This window comes from Furipterus horrens, unplaced genomic scaffold (assembly GCF_987537825.1).
Source record: "Furipterus horrens unplaced genomic scaffold, mFurHor1.1.pri manual_scaffold_11, whole genome shotgun sequence".
Lineage (NCBI taxonomy): Eukaryota > Metazoa > Chordata > Mammalia > Chiroptera > Furipteridae > Furipterus > Furipterus horrens.
The window spans coordinates 60,908,603-60,932,384 of record NW_028327181.1 but is presented as its reverse complement, the minus strand read 5'-3'; the positions used below and the strand labels follow the sequence as shown (position 1 = coordinate 60,932,384).

At 37.5% G+C, this 23,782-nt stretch overlaps 1 protein-coding gene and 1 non-coding gene across 4 annotated transcripts in view; both read right to left on the bottom strand.

The window, feature by feature from the left end:
- Positions 1 to 23,782, bottom strand: part of SSH2 (slingshot protein phosphatase 2) — a 217,421-nt gene that overhangs the window by 34,588 nt on the left and 159,051 nt on the right. For 2 of the 3 annotated variants that reach the window (XM_090290635.1, XM_090290636.1), the window contains 7 exons: positions 22,399 to 22,463; positions 15,071 to 15,192; positions 10,599 to 10,667; positions 9,723 to 9,788; positions 6,292 to 6,486; positions 3,064 to 3,157; positions 2,805 to 2,933 (listed from right to left, as the gene is read on the bottom strand). In XM_090290635.1, coding sequence (XP_090146761.1) covers positions 2,805 to 2,933; positions 3,064 to 3,157; positions 6,292 to 6,486; positions 9,723 to 9,788; positions 10,599 to 10,667; positions 15,071 to 15,192; positions 22,399 to 22,463 — 740 coding nt within the window. Of the gene's footprint in view, positions 1 to 2,804; positions 2,934 to 3,063; positions 3,158 to 6,291; positions 6,487 to 9,722; positions 9,789 to 10,050; positions 10,103 to 10,598; positions 10,668 to 15,070; positions 15,193 to 22,398; positions 22,464 to 23,782 lie in introns of those variants that run through there. The other variant, XM_090290637.1, reaches the window with a different exon arrangement.
- Positions 19,055 to 19,132, bottom strand: LOC149997930 (small nucleolar RNA U2-19). The gene has a single exon (XR_016507346.1). It is a non-coding gene; the product is annotated as a small nucleolar RNA U2-19 (small nucleolar RNA).

Here is a 23,782-nt window from a genome sequence, read left to right as displayed (position 1 = left end):
TGCTCTACACTTTCCTTCTCCATACCAGCTGGACACCTCTCCAAATAAACATCTCTGTGCAGTGCCCCATGGAGCTGAGCATTCTTCCAAAGGGAGGGGAGAAATCCTGCTGCCTCCCTTCACACACTCTATTTGCGCTCCAGGCATGGCAGCTATGCATAAGATGAAATGACTTCGCAGAAAATTAACACTACCATTCACAGCTTGGATAAGACCTCTTTTTCCGTGTCAACTGCTGGGAAAGCCAGCAGAGCGGAGACTCCCTGGAGAAGAGATTGGGGTTTGGACACAGGACATGTTGGTACCAACAAAGGGAGGAAGGAAGTCATCAAGGAAAAAGTACAATAAGATGTTTAGACAACCTGTTCATCTACTTATTTTGTTAGATGAGAGTTCAATTTCAGGATTATCCAGCTTGAAAGTTTTTTTCTCTCAAATAAGAAAAATATTCTCAATGGAAAGAACATGTCCATTCTCTTGAAAACAGAGTTGTATCTAATGCAGAATAGATTTTCTATTTCTCAAAAATATGGACACAAATATATATTTAAAAAATTAAGAAGAGTGGAAGGCAGTATTATATAATAAAAGATCATAGAGCTTATATTTCAGTGATGATTAAATGTTATTTATTGTCTTTAAATTTTCCTAAGTTTTCTACAAGGAGCATGAATTATTTTTGTATTAAGAAATTTATAGTTGATGACAACAAAATCACAACTATCAACAACAGAATCTAAAAAGTAAAAACAAAAACAAACTAAGCAAACAACCAGAGTAGAAACAGAATCAGAGGTATGGGGAGCATGTGGAGGGGTGTCAGCTGGGATAGCGGCGGGGGAGAAGGGGGGAAATGGGGCAGGGATTAAGAAGCCTAGTAGGAGGGTGCAGAATAGACAGGGGGATGATAAGAATAGTACAGGAAAGGGTGAAGCCAAAGAACTTATATGCACGAACCATGGACCTGAACTAAAGGGGGTGAGGTTTCTGAAGGGAGGGGGGTGCTGGGTGGAGGGGAGCAAAGGGAAAAGAAACTGGGACACTGTAACAGCATATTAATAAAATATACAAAAAAAGAGAAACTTATAGTTGATTAGAAACTGTAATTTGGGAAAAACTGAATTGTTCTTTCTGCTTAGAGTACTAGTAACATGTGTTTATATGCCCTAAAATACACCCTTTTAAGAGGGGGCTAAGGAGAAGGTTCTTTAAGGGGTGGCAGCAGAGACACAGGGAAGTATGGCTGAAATTAAACAGGGTGATGAGTCAGATATTGACTGTATTTGATATTTATGTCTTTATACTTTTAGGTATTAAAAATCTAAGATCAATGCAAAAGTTACATTTACAGCTTTGGTCACTTTTCAAGAGCTATTTGTGGCTATGGACACTTGCCCTTCATAAAAATGTCATGATTCATGAAGACAGTTGGGGGCAGGGTCCATTAGAATAAATGACTCATAAATTTTCTACAGATAACACAAAAATTCTTTCCAACAACAGAACAGCAAGGAATACCTGAACCCTTGTGGAAGTACGCACAAAAGACAGCAAAGCCAGGTGCTTTACGAATGGGAAGGTCAACGACAGCTTGCAGTGTGATCTATATCCAGAAGTGGCAACGCACATTGGTCAAGTAAAAGTAATGAAAAAGAAGCTCCCCTCCCAGCTCACAGTCTTTTTTCATGAGTAATTGCACAGCTATACACCACTATGAATCACTCTGTAAGCACACATACTCTAGAGTGTCAACAAGTTAATTGAGGGCAGAAGCCTTCCATGACACAAAGTTTGACTGCTTGGTGAAATAATATAAAGGTCTTGAATATTCAGGGTGAGATGATCAGTTTAGTTAGTTCCTGTGTGCATTTATTCCTCTTCTCTCCTGTTTCCCAGCTTCTAATCATTTCACTGTTCACAAATGTCCTTACCAGAGAAAAGAAGTGAAATTCAAACCAATCGAATTTAGTTACTTGTTAGCATTTTTGGTCAAAGTGTGTGGGAAGTGGAAACAAAGAGTATTTGGCATCTTCTCACTCCCCACTCCCCAATTTTAATTGTCTTTGTTAACCTTGTTCCCCCTATTATGTTCAGATGAAAACTAGAACTCTTAACATTTGGGAGAAGTGTATGTCTTTGGGTTTTAGAAGCTTTCCTAACCCATCTGTCTGAGGGGTCTCCTTGGGCTGAATGTTCAAGAACCATGAGGAACAATCTTAAGTCACCAAATTTTTGGTAATCACGAAAGTATTCGGGGGACTCAAAAGGTAGCTACAAGGTTCAAAATGCTTAAAATTTCAATAGCCTCTCAGTTTAAGTTGTTCCCACTTGTTCTGCTTAGATATATCAGATCTTATGACACATTTGGCAGATCTGAAAGAGTGACCTTAAAGGATTGTGCTATTTGGATACATTGTATTATAGAAAACTATAATGGACTGCTCTGTTTTTGACTTTGACTATTATTAAGAACAGATGAGATATTTAATAGTCCGTGGGGAAGAAAGACCCGATTTGTAGCACTTGCCAATTTCCTTGGTGTAAATTTTCCCACCATAGTCAAATTTATGTCACTGAATGAGAAATTGGGAACAGATGAGCAGAAGCTCACCATTATGTAACATTTCCACCATACAATAACATAAACTTAAAAGCACAGATAATTGTAAAAGAAGTAGAAACTGATGAGGTTTGAGTATCTATTACCTGTTTTTAATGTAAGTTACATTTTTTAAAGATATCATAATATTTAACAGCTGCTAAAGCTAGCCCACCACACTACTGTAAGCAGCCCCAAAACTTACCAAGAACACGTGCTCAAATATCTGTGTAGGGCTATCCATCTGACCAAGGATCACTATCATTTCATTATCTATAAATTCCTTGAATTCTCTCAGGTTGCACACCATTTGCATTTCCAACTCAGTTCGTATCTGAAACAAAGATGACATTATTATACTCTCTGTAAAGTCCCTCTGTACTTTCAATCACTCACCATTTCTAGCCCCAACCCTATCCCTCTCCTACCTACCCTTGAAACAGCGAGAACTTAAGGTCTCTTACCTCTTTGGATGTAATATTCTCCAAATCCTTCTGCATCATAATCTCCCTTAATTTGGTTTTAATTAGTCTTTCTGTTCGCTCACGTTCAGTTGGTCTGAGAAGAGAAAAATGGTGATTTTTCTTAGGCAGGAATTTAACTAAGTTAATGAATGTGCCATTTGATTGTTTCCAAATAGGCAGGCTTTGCCTCTATTACCCTCAAATTTATACTCTGGAAGAATGACCAAAAGAAAACAATGTTTTTTAAACTTTCTTTTCAGAATGTATAGAATGTAAACATGTAGAAATTATTACTTGAAGAGGTTGTACATGTCTAAAAGCCCTTAAATATATTCAAATATATAGATCCATGAAGGAGTAAAGATAAATAGAATATACTGAGCATAATATTTTAATTATGGACCACAGTCCATATTTCCCCATCAAGTACCCCTGAGTATCACTTGCTGAGCTGGGTACACCAGTGGTGTGACCCACTATGGAACTGGATGTTCTGTAGCATAAAATGCCACTTAATATTCATTGCTATGGTTCTAGAAAACAGGAAAGAGGGAAGAGGGATTTCTGCCTTCCTCAATGAGGCAAATTCTCTTCCAAAATGAGTTTTCAGGATTAACTACCCGGAGTGCTTCTATCCAAATGCTTTCCTTTTCACAATATTACTGTTAAGTTGTTGTCTCCATTTTACAGATAAAGGAACTAAATGGCTGAAGAGTTAAATGATATGCCAATGATCACATACTCTGGCAGGAGAACCAGAACTCTCAGTCCAGCCTAACACTCTACCTGCAGGATTATGTTGCTTCCTTTCATCTTCTGACTCTTAAAAATAAAATTACCCTTGGAACTTTAATAGGAAATCAAACTAGGAAGCCGATTCTCCTGTTACTAGATAGGTATTGGTGCGATGTAACCAGATGCGTCTCTCTAAAAGCATTATTTCATATCAGGCAGAGTTTGAATGAGGCTGACAGAGAGCACGTTCTGTCTCATCTTACCCCTCCTACCTACTCAAGAAAGGTATCTGCTCTGTAGCTCCTTATTTGGAGATGGACATGGACTAAGCCTTCAGGCATCCTGCCTGCCCTTGCTGCCTCCAGCCTTATCACTGTCTGCAAAAATAGCTTCAGTAATCTCTGAAGATGGATGTTCTGACCCCACAACCTTGGGGCTCCCTACCATTTGGGCTTTTAGTTTCTCATGAACCCTGCAGAATACAGCTAATACCTGTGCCATTTCTTGTCAATCAGCCAAGGCCTCCCTGTCTTGACTAGGATTAAAGTTCTTAATCATGCTCCCCACCGTTTTTCCTACACATAGCTAATGGTAGAAAGTATGAATTTCAGTGTTCTATTAAAGAGAGATGTTGGTATAAACAAATTTTAGCACTGTGTGCACGATTTAGAGTCTCCAGTTGGCCGTCTTTATCCAAACCCTTCACACTTGTTGGAGGCAGAGTGGTTTGGAAGCAGACACATCTAGGTTTTAATCCCAGTCCCACTACTTACAATTCCTTCCTTTCTCTGAGGATCTTCATTTTTATATAAAATAAGAACAGTAATAACACCTGCCTCATGAAGTTCTCCTGAGGATTAAATGAGATACCCTGTATGAAGTGCCTGGCACAGCATTAGACATAAACCAGAAGCACCACACATATGTTCCCTTGTTCCCCTTCCTTGGATTTTAAAACAAACTATTCACAGTAGAGCATTTAGGTCCATTTTTGGCACCCATTTTCCCTACGTTCTCAGCATACTTTTTCAGGTTTTTCTAGTCAACTTAGGAAGATAATGGGAATGAAAAAAGCATTACAATAAAAAACACATTTTCTCCCTCAATCTCACTGAAGAAAAATTTGGGAAATATGTAAAAACACAAGAAATAAAAAAATCCTTTTATCAGAGACAATTGTTAGTATGGTAACTGACAACTTTAAGTCTTTTTCTGTGAACAAAGATTTATTAAGTTATCTTAAAACTGGGGTACTCCAGTTTTACTGTACATACTAAGAACTAACATTTAATGACCCTTTACCCTGTGCCAGGGATGACACTTTACATTATTTCTTTTGTTTGAGAATATAGAGAAATTATGGATGATTTTATTTTTAGTACTGTAATTTCCAAATTTCCTCTAACAAAATCATGAAAAAAAAAAAAAGCAGCGTTTTTTCTCTCTCATGTAAGTCTAGTTCAGAATGTCTATTTTGGAGTCAGATGCGACATCCATTCCTCTGATACCTGTCAATCAGCTATAAAGCAGGAAATTGGTAATATTTTCCAAGATTCTGAAAGTCAAACTAATGCTTACCTTTTCTGTTACTGTAGAATCTTGAAAGAACTAAGGCTAATGAAAAAGAGGTTCTAGTATCAGTAACATCCTATGCAAAAAAGCTTCCACTGGTTTTTCTGACTGTTCTGTTCATATGATTCTTGGAAATTTCACCTTTTCTAGTAAAAACGATTTATTAATGATCTAAAATAAGCCCTTCTAAAAAAAAATCATGAACTATTTTGGTATCACTTTAGGAATCTGCAGATGAAGATTTGTAAGTAGCTACTGTTCTTTCCCAGCTATAGAATATCTTGGAAGTACAGAAAGATCAGTTCAGAGCAAAATAAACATCCTGATTAATTTCCAAAGCAGGAACTAAGTGTGAAAAAAATTCTAAAATAGTCACATAAGTTTCAACACAGAGACCTAAAAAGGAAATAAACATCAGCTCCACCTTAGGCCTTTATTTAACTCACAGTACACCAGGGAGATTTGATAAAAAATCTTACTGAGACAGACTTAACAAGGTAAAGGTGGGCTAAGTAAGACTTGTGACTTATTAAAAAAAAAATCTAACACAAATCAGTTAGAATTGGTGTTAACAACCTAGGCGTTCTTTTAAAATTGACTAGAAACATCTTTTCTTAAGTCCTGGAAACATCCTTGTAAAAGCTTCTCTTTGTCATTAATTTGCTCACCAAATGTTTCTTTCACAGATAATGCAAAGGCAGACTTCAGCTATTGCAGTTCTTATCTGCAGAGACTGTACTGTGCCTCTGCAGACAACAGATAGAACACGGTTCTTCGTGGGGTAGTTGTATAGTGTAGACAATGACTAATATTGCTGGGTAACATTATCTCCCCAAGAGGAGATTAAGGAGGAACATGTTGCTTACAACATCCTAGGATACAACAGAGAGGACTTCCATGATCCTCGGCAAATTGACTTACATGTCGGTGAAGAGAGCTGGAGAGTCGGGCCGGTGGGACTGCACATCTTGCATGGCATTCCATTCGTTGACCGATGACTGATCTGAGTTGATATGGCTCTCATAATAACTCACCCAGGTTAGAAACAGGCTGCCCGGGTAGTAGTTATGCATTCTGGCCACTTCACAAGCCTTGTGTAAACTCTGTAGCGCAGACCTGAAAGAGATGCAGGAAAATGAGCTCTGTAGAACTATGGGGATATCAAAAGGCCAATAATCCACATGACCCCAAACTCTTTTAACTCCTATAGGATTTGGCCTCTGGAGAATCTACTCCCTGGAATTCAAGATCTCTGATTCTGATTATAGTATATTATTTATTCACAGCAATCAACTAGACAGTTCTTGCTGAAAGATATGAGGCATTATTAAGGTGCGGGCAGAGGGGAACAGGAGAACTGACAACCCAACAATGAAAAATAGGTTCGAGTCCCTACGGAACTCATGACTCCAAAGTCGGAACCATGCTGTGGCTATGCTCTATCACCAGAGAACTAAAGATCGCAACTATTTACTATATAAAGATTTGTTTCCCTTGGCACAGAATCATGTTACAGCATACATTCCCTATGATTCTTGGAGGTTCCACAAGGATCACATAGACAGATGTCCTTAAGCCTCGAGGACATGTCCTTTAATGTCCAGGAAGTACTGATCTAATGATGTTTAAAATTCTTGCTGCCTTAGTCTTCCCAGTTTCTTTAAACCATTTATTCATACACTTGAGCTACTTTCTAAGAACAGCTCTGGTTATTCTTACACTAATTAAATCTCTGACTCTCAACTCAGGGACCCAAGAAGGGTAAACAAAATTGAAAAGTACCTTTGGTTACATAGTTGGGAAAAGCTAAAGCCAGAAATGCTAGAAAGCTAATTACACAAGAACAGCGATCTAATGTTCCTCCTAAGAGAAAAGAACAGTAGCAGAGAATTTTGTGGCCAATCCATTTACATCTTTTTCTTAAGAATGTTTATTTATTTATTTTTTCTCTCATAACAAAAATGATCCATGCTCACTTTAGAAAATTTAGGGACCTGAGGTAAAAGGCAGAAATTTATAGCTAATAAGATATTTCATTTAACAAGTACTAACTGTGCTCCAACTATGAACGAGGCATTCTTTTAGGCAACGTAATCCAACCGCGCAGAAATAACCAATGGTAAGGTTTTAGTATAGATCTTTCCAGTCTTTGTCTACACATAGATCTATAATAAAGATATGACCGTATTCTGCATACTATTCTAACATGTTCTTTTATTTTACATTTCATCATCAACATCTTTCTATGTCAGTAAGTATCCTTCAACTAGATAATTTTTTATGGTTACATAGTAACATGAATATATTATAATTTAACTAATTCCTATTTTTCATTTAAATTGTTTCCTATTTTTTGCTATTATTAGGACACTGACAAACATTCTTATAGTTAAAATTTTTGTACACACCCATGATTATTACCTTAGGATAAATTCTTAGAAATAGAATTACTAGGTCAAAGGGCATGAGAAATGATAAGGCATATTGGCAAATCATTCTCAAAAAAGGTTGTTTTGGTTTATTCTCCCATCAAGAGTATATAACAATGTCTGTTCCATGAGTCCTTGTCAACTCTGTATCATGTAAATTAAAAAATAATACCATTATCAATTTGTTATGGAAAAAACTTGCCAGGCCATTTCTATCAGGAAAACAGACTTTTCCTTAAAAATACTTTCTATTATTCAAAGTAAGCCAGATTCTCAAAGCATTAAGTCAAATTCAGAGAATCCTCAGTGAATTTCAGTTTCATTACACAGATTCAAAGGTTAAGGGCCAACTTAGTGCAATGTATAAAAGTTATTAAATGCATGTTTTTTTTTCATTGGAGAAACACGTTTCAAAAGCATATGCTGCAAATGCCTGGTGCAAGTGCCCTAAAATACACTCAAGGCTTAGCTACCTCAGATACTTCAGCTGCTGACACGAGTGGGAGGCTGCAGTTACCGCCCTCCTGTGAAGGAAACACCTGGTCTTAATGCTTTGATCCATACTCTCAGTTCACTTCTCCCCATGTGGCACACCAAAGGAGTTTATACTGCAATTAGCTAACAGAGCCAGGACTCGTCAGTTTACTTTAGAACATCAAAGCCTGAACCAAGGTTATTACTGAATCTTCACTGTTTTAAGAATTAAAGGCTGCTTTACACTTCACCCCAAAATATAACTGAAAACACTGTCACTCATGGGACTTACACTGTTTGGGTTTACTTGGTACCTGGGAACAGACAGGTCAGTTGCCTTTAACTGAGCCTTAGTCAAAGGCAGTTGTAAGTTTTCTATGAGGTATTTATCTATGAAATATGCTCTAAATCTAAAAATCTGGTCTAAACACATGACCTGAAACTCTGTCCTACCTCAATTACTGTTAATGGTTCAGCTTACTCTGTTTTAGGACCCCTCCCACTTCATGCCTATAACTCCTGTTATTCAGGGGTAAATTACCTCCCTGGAGCCCTTTTCAGGCTCCTTTATTTCTTGTTTGGCTTGCATTCTCTCCCATTCTGCTCCTCATGGGGACTTCTACTACAAAACAGGCAACTCTGAATGAGGAATTAAAATTAAAATTCCTAAGTGGGGAAGAGACATCATTCCCTGATTATATTAGATCATTTTTCTAGGCAATCTAGAAAAAGAGTATGAGTTTATTTTTTTAAATATAAGAGATATTTGAAGACCAGTTATGTAACCTCTAAAACCTCAGTTTTCTCATCCATAACCAGGAGCTAATAATACTCTTGGGGAGTTGGTATAATGAATGATTAGACGTAATCCATGTAAAGCACTTAGGCACAATGCCTGACACACACAATAAGTAACCCAAAAGTGTCAATACACCAGCTGATGGTTATTAACAACCACAATGTTTTTTCTGGGCTTTATTTGCATTATGCAAGTTATCTGGCAAACAGTTGCTAGCAATTGAAATGGAAACATCTATCTACAAGGTAACTCCATCAAAGCTATCCCTGATTACCTTAAGAAATTGAAAGCTAGTGCATAGGAGTAGTGCTATGTTTGGACTTGGCTCTAGACTGCTACTAACTTAGTCAGTGCATCCCTATAAAACTTACTTCCAACTGGCTGTCTGATCCCTTAAGTATCTTCCAGTCTAAGACCACCTCTGAATTTTACTCGTTCACCAAAGCTCAAGGCCTTCCACTGTGATAATTTGAAAATTAAGCTTCTAAGTCGTATTTAACTATGATGGCCACACAGACACATCACATATAATCTATACAAACAGATCATCATTTTCATAGAGAACTGTACCATTTAAAATACTAATTCTCACAAAATATTGCGCCAATAACATATTTAAAAACTTCCATAGATATTAAAAGTCCTCTTACCACATTGCCTGCACAGATACAGGTTTGAATATGTGAACTCTGTTATCTGTTGATACGCTGAACCCACTAAGGAAAAAGAATGAGACAAAAATCCATGAATGAGTGTGGGTTATTTCAATTGTGAGTTTTCAAAGTTGTTTCCCAGGTTAGTAACTACTGGCTCAGTAGACGGAATAATCAGGCATTTCATGCAGACGTTAACGAGAGTATAGGACTTCACTAAAAAGCTTCCACTAACTGTGTAAAAGCTTCAACAAATTGTCAGATTTTATCTACTAAGCAGAATGAATGGATTCCCACATCAGAGTTAGGGAATTATAATACATACAGTTTCCCAGGTGTAGCTACGACAAATTGTTCTGCTGTATATTTCTATTTGGAAGTCTGTGGGCTCATAGCAAACCTGACCCTGGTTTTATAAACTGGAGCAAATATCTTGGTCTCTTTGGGATACATACTAAAAACACCAGGGGTGGGGGTGGATGGTCACTGGAAGAAACTGGCATAGAAAAGGGGTTATACTGTAGGCTGACAGCTGGCAAAGGCAGCAAGAGGTTATTTGAAACAGAACATATCATCCTCTGGGAGAGCATTGCAACAGTCCCACATGCTCAGTTTAAAGAGTGAGCCAACAAACTAGTTCTTCTTTGTTTGGAATCTTACCACAGCCAGCTTAGAAGAACAGAAGTGAGAGGCCTTGGCAAGTTGCATGTTCACTCCACTTTACAAAACAGGAGTTTAAAAGAACTCATTGAGCTGCTGACATGACAGTTCAGTTGGGCACAGTGGGCCTCCCATTCAGCTGAATGAATGGGCACTAAGATGGAACCTCACCCCTTGGCTTTCTGTAGGAAGACAAAAGGGGAAACCTCTTACCCATCACCATCCAAATGAATGAGGGTGTCACTCCAGAGAGGCAGGACTAAGCCCATGGTACACGTACTACTGTAAGACAAAAAGTAGTCCATAAGTCACTTTCTGTTATCCTAGGCAGCAGTTCTGTTTATTAACTCTTCCAACACAAAGGCTGAGCCTCTAAGCTCTTAATTCTAGCATTTTTCTATTATATTACTATTAATCCAATGTATGTGCTCAGAAGCTGTTTTAAACACGTGGTTAGTTAGGTCCTTAAATACTTAACTAATACAGAAACCTAGCTCCCTGTATCGCTGTCTTGTGAATGATCACTGACTAAAAAATCCAGATGATTGCTGTTGACTTGAGATTGGCAGGTCTCAGCCCAAAGTCACAGCAACCAACTCAACTTCAAAAATTATTTTTTTAATGTATTAAAATACTTTTATTTTAAAAAGACAATATTTTCATAGTTCAAAAATCAAAACAGTATAAAAAAGTCTATACTGAGAATCAAGAATTATTTCTAATGCCAAAAACCATTGCTGGTTGCTGAAGACCTCTGACTATGTGATTCACTCAATTCTAATTCTGACGTTTACGTAAGATTTATTGAACTCCAGAATACACTTAATAGTTCAAGTGGGAAAGGGAGAGAAAGTATGAAAAAAAGTAATCAATAATGGCTTGTGATCATGTTAAGAGAGACAAGAGACACAACTGAAATAAATACAACAGTGCTTGGTGACTGCACTGAACTAGCACTGCTGAAATGCAGAGTGAATAGGAATGTCAACAACTAGCCAAAAGGTAGAGAGTAACGTATTAAAATATTATTTAAGTCACATAGGAGGAAACTAGCTTTACGTTAATGGAACAGGTAGAGATAGGAAGCCATGGACTCCCCACTGTGTGCTCTATCACACTGCTTCTCTGGACAGCTGTAATCTACCCCAGACCTCTGCAACCTTTTCTCCTTAAAACTGCTGTAAACCATTTTCCTCTCTCTGCTGTCTCCCAGAGGCCCCTATACCCTCTCCCTGCCAATATATCTAGAAAAGCAGCATGGTGTAGTAGGAAGAACCTTGGGTGTGGGAAGTATCATAGAACAGCAACGTGTGGTTAAGAGCACAGGCTCTGGAGTCAGATGGCCTCTGGAACCTGAGGCCTTGCACTAACTGTATAAATAATCTTAGGCAAATTATTTCATTTCTTTGTGCATCATATTCCTCATCTATACTGGGCTGTTTTAAAGATTAAATAACATACTAAAAAATGTGTCATAACCACTACTTACTGAGCAGTTACAGCATGCCAAAAGATCTGGATTTGTACTCCTTCAGTACTTCTGACAAGTTATTTAACCTTTCTCAGCCTTAATTTCTTCATCTTAATATGCAGGTAACAAAAGCAACCCACATAGGATTATCATAAAAATCTAAAATATTTAAAGTGAAACAATATATGTTGATGTACTGATATGTAAAACAAATGTTAACTATGAATCTGTAGTGGACGCTGTACTACAACTGAAAATGACTTTGGAGGGAGGGGAATACAGTGAAAATTACTAAATACAACACGAGGAATATCAAGCTTTAACTTTTGGAGTCACTGCAGGGCTAATGAAGGCCATGCCCTAGCTGAGCGGTGCCTAATGATTTCCACTGCACTTGCTGGCTCATGTTACTCAACACTCCACCAGTTTTTCCGGAGTTCAGAAGATTCAAATCAAGAGTGAAACAGCTCACCCACACTGGAACCCTAGGCCTGAACTCCAGATGCACATCTGTCATGCCAGAGTTTGGGAGGGAGGAACACGGCTCCACCACTATTTTTGTGGAGTAGAGGAGGGCAAGGAAAATTTGTTCGAAAATCACTTCCCAAGGTGGAGTGCAATTATTTTTAGGTTTTCGTTTTTGGTAAGTGCTTAGCCAAGCTCCTAGCAACAATTGCAATTTGTGCATAAATATGAAGGGTTGATAACTTAAGTGAAAATTCTAGAAATTAAGCAACTACAGAAGAAGGTACAGAAGGTGAGCCTGTGACCAGACACCAGTTAAATTTTGGACAGATGATACTGATATGTAGAAACCAAACATCACATTTTCAGCTTGTATTCAGGTTAGAATGTTTTTTACAATAAGAAATAGCTGCTTCACACAAGAGGGAAGGGAGGTCTGAATTAGGCACACCAATATTTTTATCTAGTTTACCTTGAATCTTATTGGATTTTTCTCCATTATAGTTACTTATTTTATTAGATACTCACTCATTCAACAAGTATTTATTGAGCACCTACAGGCACCAAACATTTTAAGGTGTTGAGGGTACAAAGAAAAATAACAAAACAACACCATAAAGTTCTATTATTTTATAACTTGAAATACATCCAATGCAGTTCAGAAACCAAGGTTATGCTGTGTATTAAAAAAGTATTATTTAAAATATGACACAACACTCAAAGAATGTGTAAATAGGTTAAACGAATTGCTATAACATATCTTGAGAACTACTTGGGAAGAGTATGTCATAAGCAATGTGTTCTACTTTCGTTTAATACTGTTCTGAAACATTAACTTTTTCTATTGTCCGATATGAAACGATACAATTCCTTCAACAGCAACTGAGATAAAAATGATACTGGATTACCTGAGCACCAGTTTTTCTCAAGCAGGCAGCACTGCTCTTACTGTCCAAGAAGCTCATTCAAACAGAGGACACATGGAGATCCATAATATCAAGTTCACCAAACAGAATGAAAACTAGTTTCTATAGCTTTTCGTATCACATCTTGTCTACCATAAACTAAAATTTTCTTTTGCTACGTATGATTCAGGCAGGACTATTACTACAGATAGGTGCGGTTCACTGAGGATAAATTACTGGGCACCCATATGAATAAGGAGTCTTTATGGTTTCTGGGAATGTTTAGGAGAAAGTAAAAGAGATAAGATTAGACATCTGACTGCTCACTCTGGGTCAGGAGAATCAAAGTTGTTGCCTTCTCTCTCTAGGGGGAGACTCAAGTGAAGTTTCCATGGTGCCCCAGTTCCTGTTTCATGGGGGTTCCAAAGGAGGAGTCGGGACAAATGAAGCAAAGGAAGTAAGATCTAAAGTACCGCTGTCCAACTGAACTTCCTGCAATGATAGAAATGTTCTGTACATGTAATGTCCAATATGGTAGCCACATACAGCTGGAGTACTCGAAATGTGGCTAGTTGTAACTGAGGACTGAAATTTTAATTTTATTTAATTATAATTTATTTAAATAGTCACATGTAGTTAGTGGCTACTGTAGTGGACAGTACAGACCTAGAGATATAAAAACCTAAACCATAGGTCTTGAAATGAATGTAAACATGGTAGGTGCTCTTACAGGATAAATGTTTATTTACTGAAAGGTTTGTTGCTTAGCTAACACCAGAGGTTAAAACCATGCAGGAGGAACAGCTTCCTAAATGTGGCTTACAAGCTTGCGTAATTTCAGAGCATACAATTACAGGCTGTAAGTGGTATACAGGGTAACAACTCTGGCCTTGTGATCCTTGTGAACCCACAAATCATCTTCAGGTTGACTGCTGTATACAAGCTGAGGTAAACACTAGTTTTGGAAACTTTCTTGTGACAATGTGACCCCCACCCCCACATCAGGACAAACAGAATCACTCCCGGTCTCCTCTTTGTGGCTAAATTCTCCCAGACCTGGGTCACACCCCTAGCTACTCTACTGTTCCATTCTAGTGCAGAGCCAGGAAGTCAGTGCTTTGAGACATCTGGCAGGATTTCCTGAGGCTTATTATCTACAATGCAGAGATCTGCTTAGCAGCCACATTCCACAGTCTTCCCAAGGTTTCTCCAGAAAAAGTGGGAAAATATAAAAGGAAAGCAACAAACCTTAGGGACACAATAAAGCCAGGTTTTGTGTGATGTCTGATATCTTTAATCATAGGACGTAAATTGCCACTAAAGCCAAAGGTGTATGATTATAAAAGTTTCTGTTTTGAGTTCAAAGAAAAAGGAAGCAAAACATTTGATAAAAGCAAGGTGTTAGGCCATGGATACATACAAGAGACGGGAGTTAAAGTGGGCCCTCCTTGAACCCAGGACCCACTGGTGCAATATCACAAAGGGCATGTGCCCTAGAATCATCAAAGTGAATCATTGCTGCTTAAAATGAAGTCGACTGCAAAGAACAGGCAGCTTTCCCCACCCCCGAGATTTAAGTTTAAAGCGTATCCTTTATATCATCACCACTGAAAGATGAGAGGAAGGTAAGAAGTAGAGTAAATTAGAAACACATTACTAAAGACATTAAACATTTTCATCTCTGAAGGTTGTGTGACTAAGATATTTTTGTGTTCTCTAGGTTTAGGTACTTATTTAGCTTTAAGAGTAGAACTGTGTAAGATGTTTCTGTGATAATTCAAAAGGCAACTGGAATGGGTTACTTAAAAAGGAGTCTTCTCATCCTCTCTTTTGTGGTACCATACCTGTCATTAGAGGAGAAATCCATTCCTAGAACGATGCTTTCTTCAGTGTCTTGTCTACCATTAGTTGAAACCACTACCATATAGCGTGTTCGATTCTGGTAAGTACTTTCTAGTCTTACAGCCTGGAGGTTAAGAGACAACAGAGAAGTTAAATTTAAAAGGTCAATTTTAGATCACCTAATCCTTTTTACATCAGAATCGTATAGCATACTCAGGGAGACAGCAAAGGCAGTAGTTAGGAGACCCACATTCAAATCCAAGCTCATGTATTAACTATAAAAACTATAAAAGCATGCCCTGACTGGTGTGGCTCAGCAGCCTGGGCGTTGTCCCACAGACAGAAAGTTAGCTGGTTCGATTCCTGTCAGGGCAGATGCCTGAGTTGTAGGCCAGGTCCCCAGCTGGGGGTGTGCGAGAGGCAACTGATTGATGTTTCTCTCCCTCTCTTTCTCCTCACCTTCACCTTTCTCTAAAAATAAATAAATATAATCTTTAAAAAAAACTATACAAATTGCTAAATTAATTGGAGATAATGCTAAAAGGCTATACATGAGTGGGGACAGAGAGTGTATGGGACATCTCTGTACAGTAAGTCCTCACTTAACATTGTCGATAGGTTCTGTGACTTTAAGCCAAAGAACATATAACAAAACCAACTGTGCCACAGGATAATTGATAGAAAAAAAGTTATTTTCTATGGCATCTCATCAATGTCATAACAAAGTAAGGTTGAATGAAATGTTATTTGAGGACATGTTTGTACCTTCTGCTCAATTCTTCTGTGAACCAGAGAGAGAGAGAGAGAGAGAGAGAGAGAGAGAGAGAGAGAGAGAGAGAGAGAGAGAGAAACATCAATGTGAGAAAAACATTGACTGGCTGCCTTCTTGTATGTGCTCCGGACTGGGAATCGAACCTGTGACCCTTTCATCTACTGGATAATGCTCCAACCAACTGAGCCACACCAGCCAGGATGGGGGGAAAAAAAGTAAAATAGCTTCCAATAAACATTCATTCAAATATTTACTATACAACTATTGTGTATACAATCAGAGCAGAAGTGCTGAGGACTCATGAGTGGAAGATAAATATGGTCCCTGCCCTCACAAAGTGTACAGTTTATTCCATTCTTCTTTTTTCTCTATTAACAAAAAGCCAGGAGAATTTATACTAAGGGCGATTTCTTTGTACAAAACACCCCACTCCTTATCTCAGAAGAGAAACAGAGTTCCAAATCCATTAACTGGCTCAAGACTGTCAGAAATTTGACAGAAATCTCTGTTTGGAATTCTTTTGCTGCTGCTGCTCTTCCTGGAGTCTTCTTACCCTAACTCCATCACTATTCTAAAAGTGGCCAGGCGAAGAGAAAAAGGGACTGGCTATACAGCTCAAATAACCCATCTATCAAGGAAGAGGTGAGAGTCCCGTGGCTGTCTTTTTGTCTCTATTCTGATATTCCTAGGAAAAGCCAGGGAAGCACAAATAGCAGAAGTGGCTCCATTAAAGCTTGTTTCTATTAAGAGGTGATACAAAAAGGATGTAATGTCCACATTCTTATTCCAAGCACTCAAGGTAGAGCTGCCTGCTGGTTTTATGTTCCATGCACTAACAGAGCATTTCAACCCAAAATCACTAAGAGGAACTAATATGCAAGTTGACAAAGGTCTAGCCCTAGTGCGCTGGGACCAAGTGAGCATTATACACATAGAGTTATGGACAGGAGTCCATGCACATGATCCATGCACATGAGGCGGAGGCAGCCCTGACTCTGACGCTAGAAACGCTCCACAAAATATTAGACTAACCAGTGCAGGTAAACTGGAATTTCTTATAAACAAGACCTCAGATATTATTATATATCTAAACTTGGGCCTGCCTTGGCAAGCTCTGAGCCAACTATTCAGTTTCCTGAAAATGTCAGAGGCTCTTTTATCCTCTGTAAAAGCTTTGAGAATTTCTGGCAAGATTCAAATACAAATGTCATGGGCACAACTGAACTGTAGTTCTATCATTTATCCACAGCTTCTCCACCAACTAGTGGCAACTGATTGGTTAAGCTGAAGCTGATAAAAGGAAAGAAAATAACCTCCGTAAGTATTACCTTAACTATCACGCAAGGTATTAGGCCAAGTTAGCATGTAGGCAGCAAGAGTTTCTTTGTAATATTCAGGGCAAACACTAGTTGTCACCTTTTAAAAAGGGTGGTGTGTGTAATTTAATCTGTATGTATGTATGTATTATGTATGTATGTATGTATGTATCTATCTATCTATCTATCTACCATCTTCTATATCATAAGCATTTCAAACATTGGGCCCTCCCTTGATTGATCTAATCTCAGCAGGATATTCCAAACCTAATGGGAAAGGTCCCAGTCATTTCATCCTGACTTAGGCTCGAGTAATGGGTACATCTTGGATTCACTGAATTTTAAGTTCTTAGATGAAAGAACAGGGATTTGATCATGGATCTCTAGATATTACATACAGTAATTACTAAATTCTTACTAATGGGAAAGTGGAGATTTCTTTAATCAGGCGGTCAGAAGCCATGACATTAATTCAACTCCTATATCCTAATTTAAAAAAATGAGATGAAATTTTTTTACAGAAAAAATTCTGCAATGTCAGGGGATTGACCTCAGTCTTCAAAATTTCTTTTAAGCATCACGATTTTACATTAAGGAATTAAACAACAGTTTAAAAGCCACAGCATAAAGAAAAACCGAATACTTACTCTGGTTTGAGGTTCACTTCATATTCCTCTATTGGGGAGAAGATTAACCAAGTCTAATAACCTAATTTACTTCATCAAGTCTATCAGAGAAATATAATTTAAAGTGATAGTTTGTAATAGATAATACCTTAATATTAGAATTGGTAGCAATTCCAATGTTTCTAGTTTCCAGAACTTACATGGAATAAGGGACTGGAATAAGACAATGATCCAAATGCATTTAACTGAAGTTCTCATTGAAAAAGATAATGCAGTTTATTCTAATTGTCCATATAAAATAATATTTTAGATTTTAAAACTTGGCAGCAATAGCAACTGAGAAAATTATTCTAAGAAAGTCCATTTACTGCCTAAATTTGAAATTCTACTAAAAGTTTCAGGTGAACTGGATCCAGCAATCCTAGGACTGAGGTAGGTCTAAGAAGTCACCTCCTTCCTTTGCTTTATTTCTGAGGTTAAGAACCCAACTGTTTTCAAAATTTATAATATCTACCAAAGAGTGATGTTAAAACTTCCCTCAGTAACTAATTTAAATACATCTGATGACAAGAGTTCACACATACCGTCTGGTCCAATAACTTCTCTCCTCCGCGTCCCCCAACGTCGGGAAACACTTCTCCCCAAGCTCAGACTGTACCTTTGCCTTTAATTATTTCCACCGAGAGTCTAACATCACGTCCCTGCACGCAATATTTATCTGCAGGGAAGCCACAGTGTAAAATCCCAATGTCTAGACAGGCAGCTTACCCAATTCATCAGAGAAAGGTTTCAAAAACACGTAAATATTATATTCTAGCCAAAAGAACAAAGCAATATCAATATCCAATATTAAAAGAGATGTCATGTGACACTGATAAAACTAAAGAACACTGTCTTCCAAAAAAAGAGCTTGAGGGAGTCTCTGGATTTTATTTTTTTTAAATCTACCTTTATGAAATTCTTGAACAAAAAATCCTGACATATTCTGTGTAGCCATTAAAAAAGTTTTATTTACTGATATGGATAAATATCCATGACCAAGTGTGAAGAAAGCAAGTTATAAACAGCACTCATACTTTCATCTCATTTTTGTGTAAAAAATAAAAAAGCACTCTCTGACACATACTTTTGCTCACAACTATGTAGCCTATTTTTTATACTAATTTCATTCTTCCATTGACAGGTCCTCAATTATCCACCATCACCTGTATAAATATCGCCCTCCGCCCCAGACAAAAGCCCTGACTGTTTTAAATTACTTTATACTTTGCTTCTCAGAACTACAGAGATCATGCTTTAGGTAGATTAGAAGGTTCTGATGCTCAGATTTAGTTATTTTCATTCCTGTCCATCTCAGAGTAGATCTCAGAGAACCCGACACATCTGCTTGCTTACACACACACACACACACACACACACACACACACACACACGACTAGAAGACTACTTATCCAATTAGGTAAGAATGTTTTTTTTTCAGAGTATAGGACACAAAGTGATTTTTACTTTGTTCTTTATACACCATTCTGTATTATCTGATTTAAAAAAATAATACATTTATACGTAGAAAAAAGAAACCCATTTTCCATTTGGAAAAAAATTAATTGATTATAAAAAACCAAAAATGTCATTTTCTTAAACTCTCCAGCAAAGTACTCAAAATACTTCCTCGTACTTTGTTAGCACCTCAGTTCTAGTTAAGAACATTAGTTGATGTTACTTCAAATGTCAGTAAAGTCCTTAATTTCTCAGTATATTTTTTATTAAATAAATGGGTCTCTGATAATGTGCAACAGTATTATAAAACCACTGTCTTCATTGTACCGGCTACAGTTTTCCTAAGTACTAAAGTTAATGCTTCAGACTATTTTGAACGCAGGGTTCTCTGCAGAAAAAATTGATTTAGCCCCATTTTTAATGCTGAAGCAAAATGTGAGATTTGGTAACTCCATCTGTTGTTGAGTTATTGAAAAATTAAAGGCAGGACTTTCAGTTGACTATCAAACTTTTAACCTTATGCACAAGCCCCAGAATGAGAGTTTTAGCATTCCAAATTTAACTCAAAACAAAAGGCTTTGCTTTGAGTCTACAAATGCTCCTTTCAGTTAGAAAAGTGCTAATTTGTCCAAAGCACACAATGCAGTCACTCATTTTCTTGAAGATGACTCACACAATAATCTGAAACATAATGACTATGTGTTTGTAACAATTCAAACAACTGTAAAATGGCTTGTCATTTGAACTCTGAATTAATTCAGAGGCGTCAGTTACATTTTCTGAATTTATATTTTATACATGTAAAGCAGCTGAAGCTGCATATTTTAGCAGGGTAAGAAAAAAATTTAATCACCAATTCTACCTTCGTAATTGCTTCCTTAATACTCTCCCATGTCTGTTGTGGTTAAAATTATTTTAATATTTAGAGGTGCAATCCAAACTCCATAGGTTATCAATGAGAAAAAGATAAAGTGAGTGAGTGATAGGCATCATTTTCAGCTCTAGTAAACGACACAATTTTTGGAAACTATCAACAGCTATCTGTTGGACAAATGACATGTGCAAGGAACCGTTATTACGGGCTTTTAGAGGAGTTGTTTCAACTGTGACTTGAAACTTGAAAACAACTGGACCAGCAACTTCAGCATGACTTGGAAACTTGTGAAAAATGCAAATTATCACTGCCTTTCCCTCCCCAAATCAAACTCTTCAGGTGGAAGTCCAGCAAGTGGCAGTTTAACAAAGCTCTGCAGGTGATTCTGATGTACTCTAAAAGTTGGAGGATCACTATTTTGGGTTATTAATGCTGTAAGAACTGTACCCCACTTTGTTCACTTATAAAGAAGTGTTTAAGATAAAAATATGTCAAGAAATACAGACAAGATTTACATATGTGCCTAATGCTACTACTTTAGGATTAGAATATAAAATAATTATGAAAGGACTTTTACATTTCAACTCCTTTAAATTTCGAAGTAAGTTTCTCAGTGGCCATGTTAAGGTGATAGAAGCAGCATTTGAGAGGAAAAAAAGTGACAGAATTTAACCAAAAAAGTAATTAAGTGAATAAAGAATCAGTAATTACCAGAATTTAGATCATCACCTTTCTAGTTGTTCTTATATTCTACTCATTATTTCTCTTCCCAGAGAGAAAGCAGGGGTCAAGTATTTGAATTTAATGTGTGTGAGGAAACCCAATTTCCAGCTTACTCTCTGCAACCTAAAAGGGTTCATTGCCACACATCTGGATTATTGCAATAACTACCCACCGGGCCTCCCTAATGTAAGATGGCTGCCTCACCCTCTCTAGTCTCTGTTAGCTTCTGAGGAATCTTTCTTAAACTATAGCTCTCCCAGTAATTCCTTGGCTCAGAAACCTATAATGCTTCCCTATTGCTTACTGAAGAGGTAGAGGTACTAATTCCAAGTATTAATCTAGAGGTTCAGATAGGGAATATAAATGAGTGAAGTAGGCCATGTGAATAATGAGTCTGTAGTAAAACTTGTCACTTTCCACAAAGAAACATACTCATCCCATTTTTATTTTCCTACTTTTATTAGATGTTCTACTATAAGAAAAATAAGGGTGAAGGAATGATGACAGATGGTGACAACCTGGCTTTAGTGTCCAGCAGATAACAGGTTATGTGGAGATGATGGTAAATTATGAACCTGGGCCACAGCAATGCTCTCCCCACCACCAAGTCTAGCCAAGTTTGGCATGTGAGAACAAGGTCCCAGTGTTGCTAAAATTTCTGATTTTTGAAGAAAAGCCCTAAGTCTGGATTTTTACATGAAATCACTCAACTTTAAAATTCTGGCTGAGATTAAAAAAAATCAACCACATCAAACCAAACCAAACCAAACCAAGAAACACTGTGGTCCAAACAAAACACTTCTTTAGCCTAAGGACTTCCAGTTTTAGATCTCTAGTTTGCAGCATGAAGTCTGTCTCTGCCCACCTTGTTTTCTGGTGTCTTATCTTCCCCAAGGAAACAATAATCACCATATTTAGGCGGCATTTTATACTCAGTATCCTTTCAAGTCCATCTGAGTCTCTCACTGTGAAGCTGAAAGGAGATGAGAAAGCAGGCTCAGACAGGCTAAGTCTCTTCCAACATCAGATGAGGAGTAAAAACTGAAGCCCAGGTCTTCCAACTGAGACCAGCACAAAGCAATGGCCATTTCACTCTCACCTTGTCCCTTCCTTTGTGTGTTTTTTGCTTCAGTCATGTCCTCTTCTAGAATGACGGTCTCCTTCCTTTCTGCCAATCTAAACCAAGAGCAAGCTCAAGCTCTACTGTCTACATAAAACCTTCCTATATAAGGTCAAGTACCCAAGTTTACTCTTTTCTGAACTTCAATCGCTGTTACGGTCAATGACTTACAAACTGGTGCTCACCAACAGTCTTGAACAATCAAGTTATTTCACATCACTTCATATTAGCTCATATCCTCAATTATATTCTAAGCTCTTTGACGACAGGGATATATCATTCTTCTTTTCTGTTCCACAGAGTCCCTGGTACTGTGTTTTGGGACATAAAAATGACTGCATGAAGTTCATTGTATTACAGTATTTTGAGGAGGATCAAGTTATAAGGATACCACTGACTTACCAGCCTGATGTTGTCTTCTGGGCGGAGTAATATGAACATTGCTTGGAGATGCTGTTGGAGATCGCCTGGTGAAATTTAAAAAACAAAAAATAATTACTCTCCATTTTAATGTCAACAGAGAGGATTCCTTTTACTCTAATGACTTGTATAAAAGTAAGTGTGGGTTCACTGAAGGACTCTAATTAGACACATAAATTGTTTTCATATGATTATTGACTTCTTTTTAAATGGAAAGTCATAATATATAAGGGAATATTCTCTACATTCATTTTTAGTCTATACCACAGTAATATCTGCTTTGTGTTTGTGATATGGAAAGGACACCTGAAACCAAGCTCAGTTTCATGCTATGGTGGATGCTGATGTGAGGGTGGTGAGGTCTGCTGGGCAGAGGCAGCTCTGCCTGTGCTTCCAGGCCCACAGAAGGTACCAAAAGAGGAACCCTGCCTTTCCTATCTCTGTAACTGTGGTCTTCAGTTGTACTTAACCTAAGAAGATTTTTAGATTCCCTCTAGAATAATGTCAACAGTTTTAAATGATTTCCACATTAATGGCTGATATTAAAAGTACTTATTAAATATAGGAGACCCCAAGGGATATATATTTCACTGAACATACTAGTATTTTTAAATGGTCAACCATTATTTGAATCCTCAGTTGTTCTTACATCTTTTCTAAAATGAAGTTGAAATTTCTTTTTATTAAACTATTATAGATTTCTTCATATTCTATATTCTGTACTAGGGAAACCTGAGGCATTAGAAAGTAGGAGATCATTAATATGCTATCATAAATAAATACAATCAGAGAAGAAAAACCTTCAATCCTACCCATCCAGACTGATATACCCAGCTAATCAGGGACACCAGTGTAACCTATTCTCATATTGGTCTTGGAGTCTACATGCATAATTTTCCTCCAGGTAACTTCGTAGCTGTTAATTATGAGATAAAATACGAATATGTGCAAGAATTGGAGGAAGGCAAGAAGGAAAAAAAAGTAGGTTGCAAACAGTTGTGTTTGTCTAAAAAACCTGAAAGCCTTTCTTTTTTTCCCTTCTCTTAAAAAAGTTTTCTTGCCTCCCCCTCGCCCCCCATTTCACTGCTGGCTTCTGACCAATTCCATTATTGTAAATCTTTCAACTTGTAAAATTAAAAAGGAAAGTCATTATATTTGGTCATGCCCATTCTACTGTATTTTAGACCCAGAGACACAACTTAAGTCTCATGTGCAAGAACCAATATGCGCTCATAGCTATAAAGCCAAGAGAAATGAAAACATAGTTGAACACAAAAACTTGCACACAAATGTTCACAGCAGCATTATTTATACTGTGCCCTAAATTAAACTCAAATTTCAATCAATTGATGAATAAATAACATGT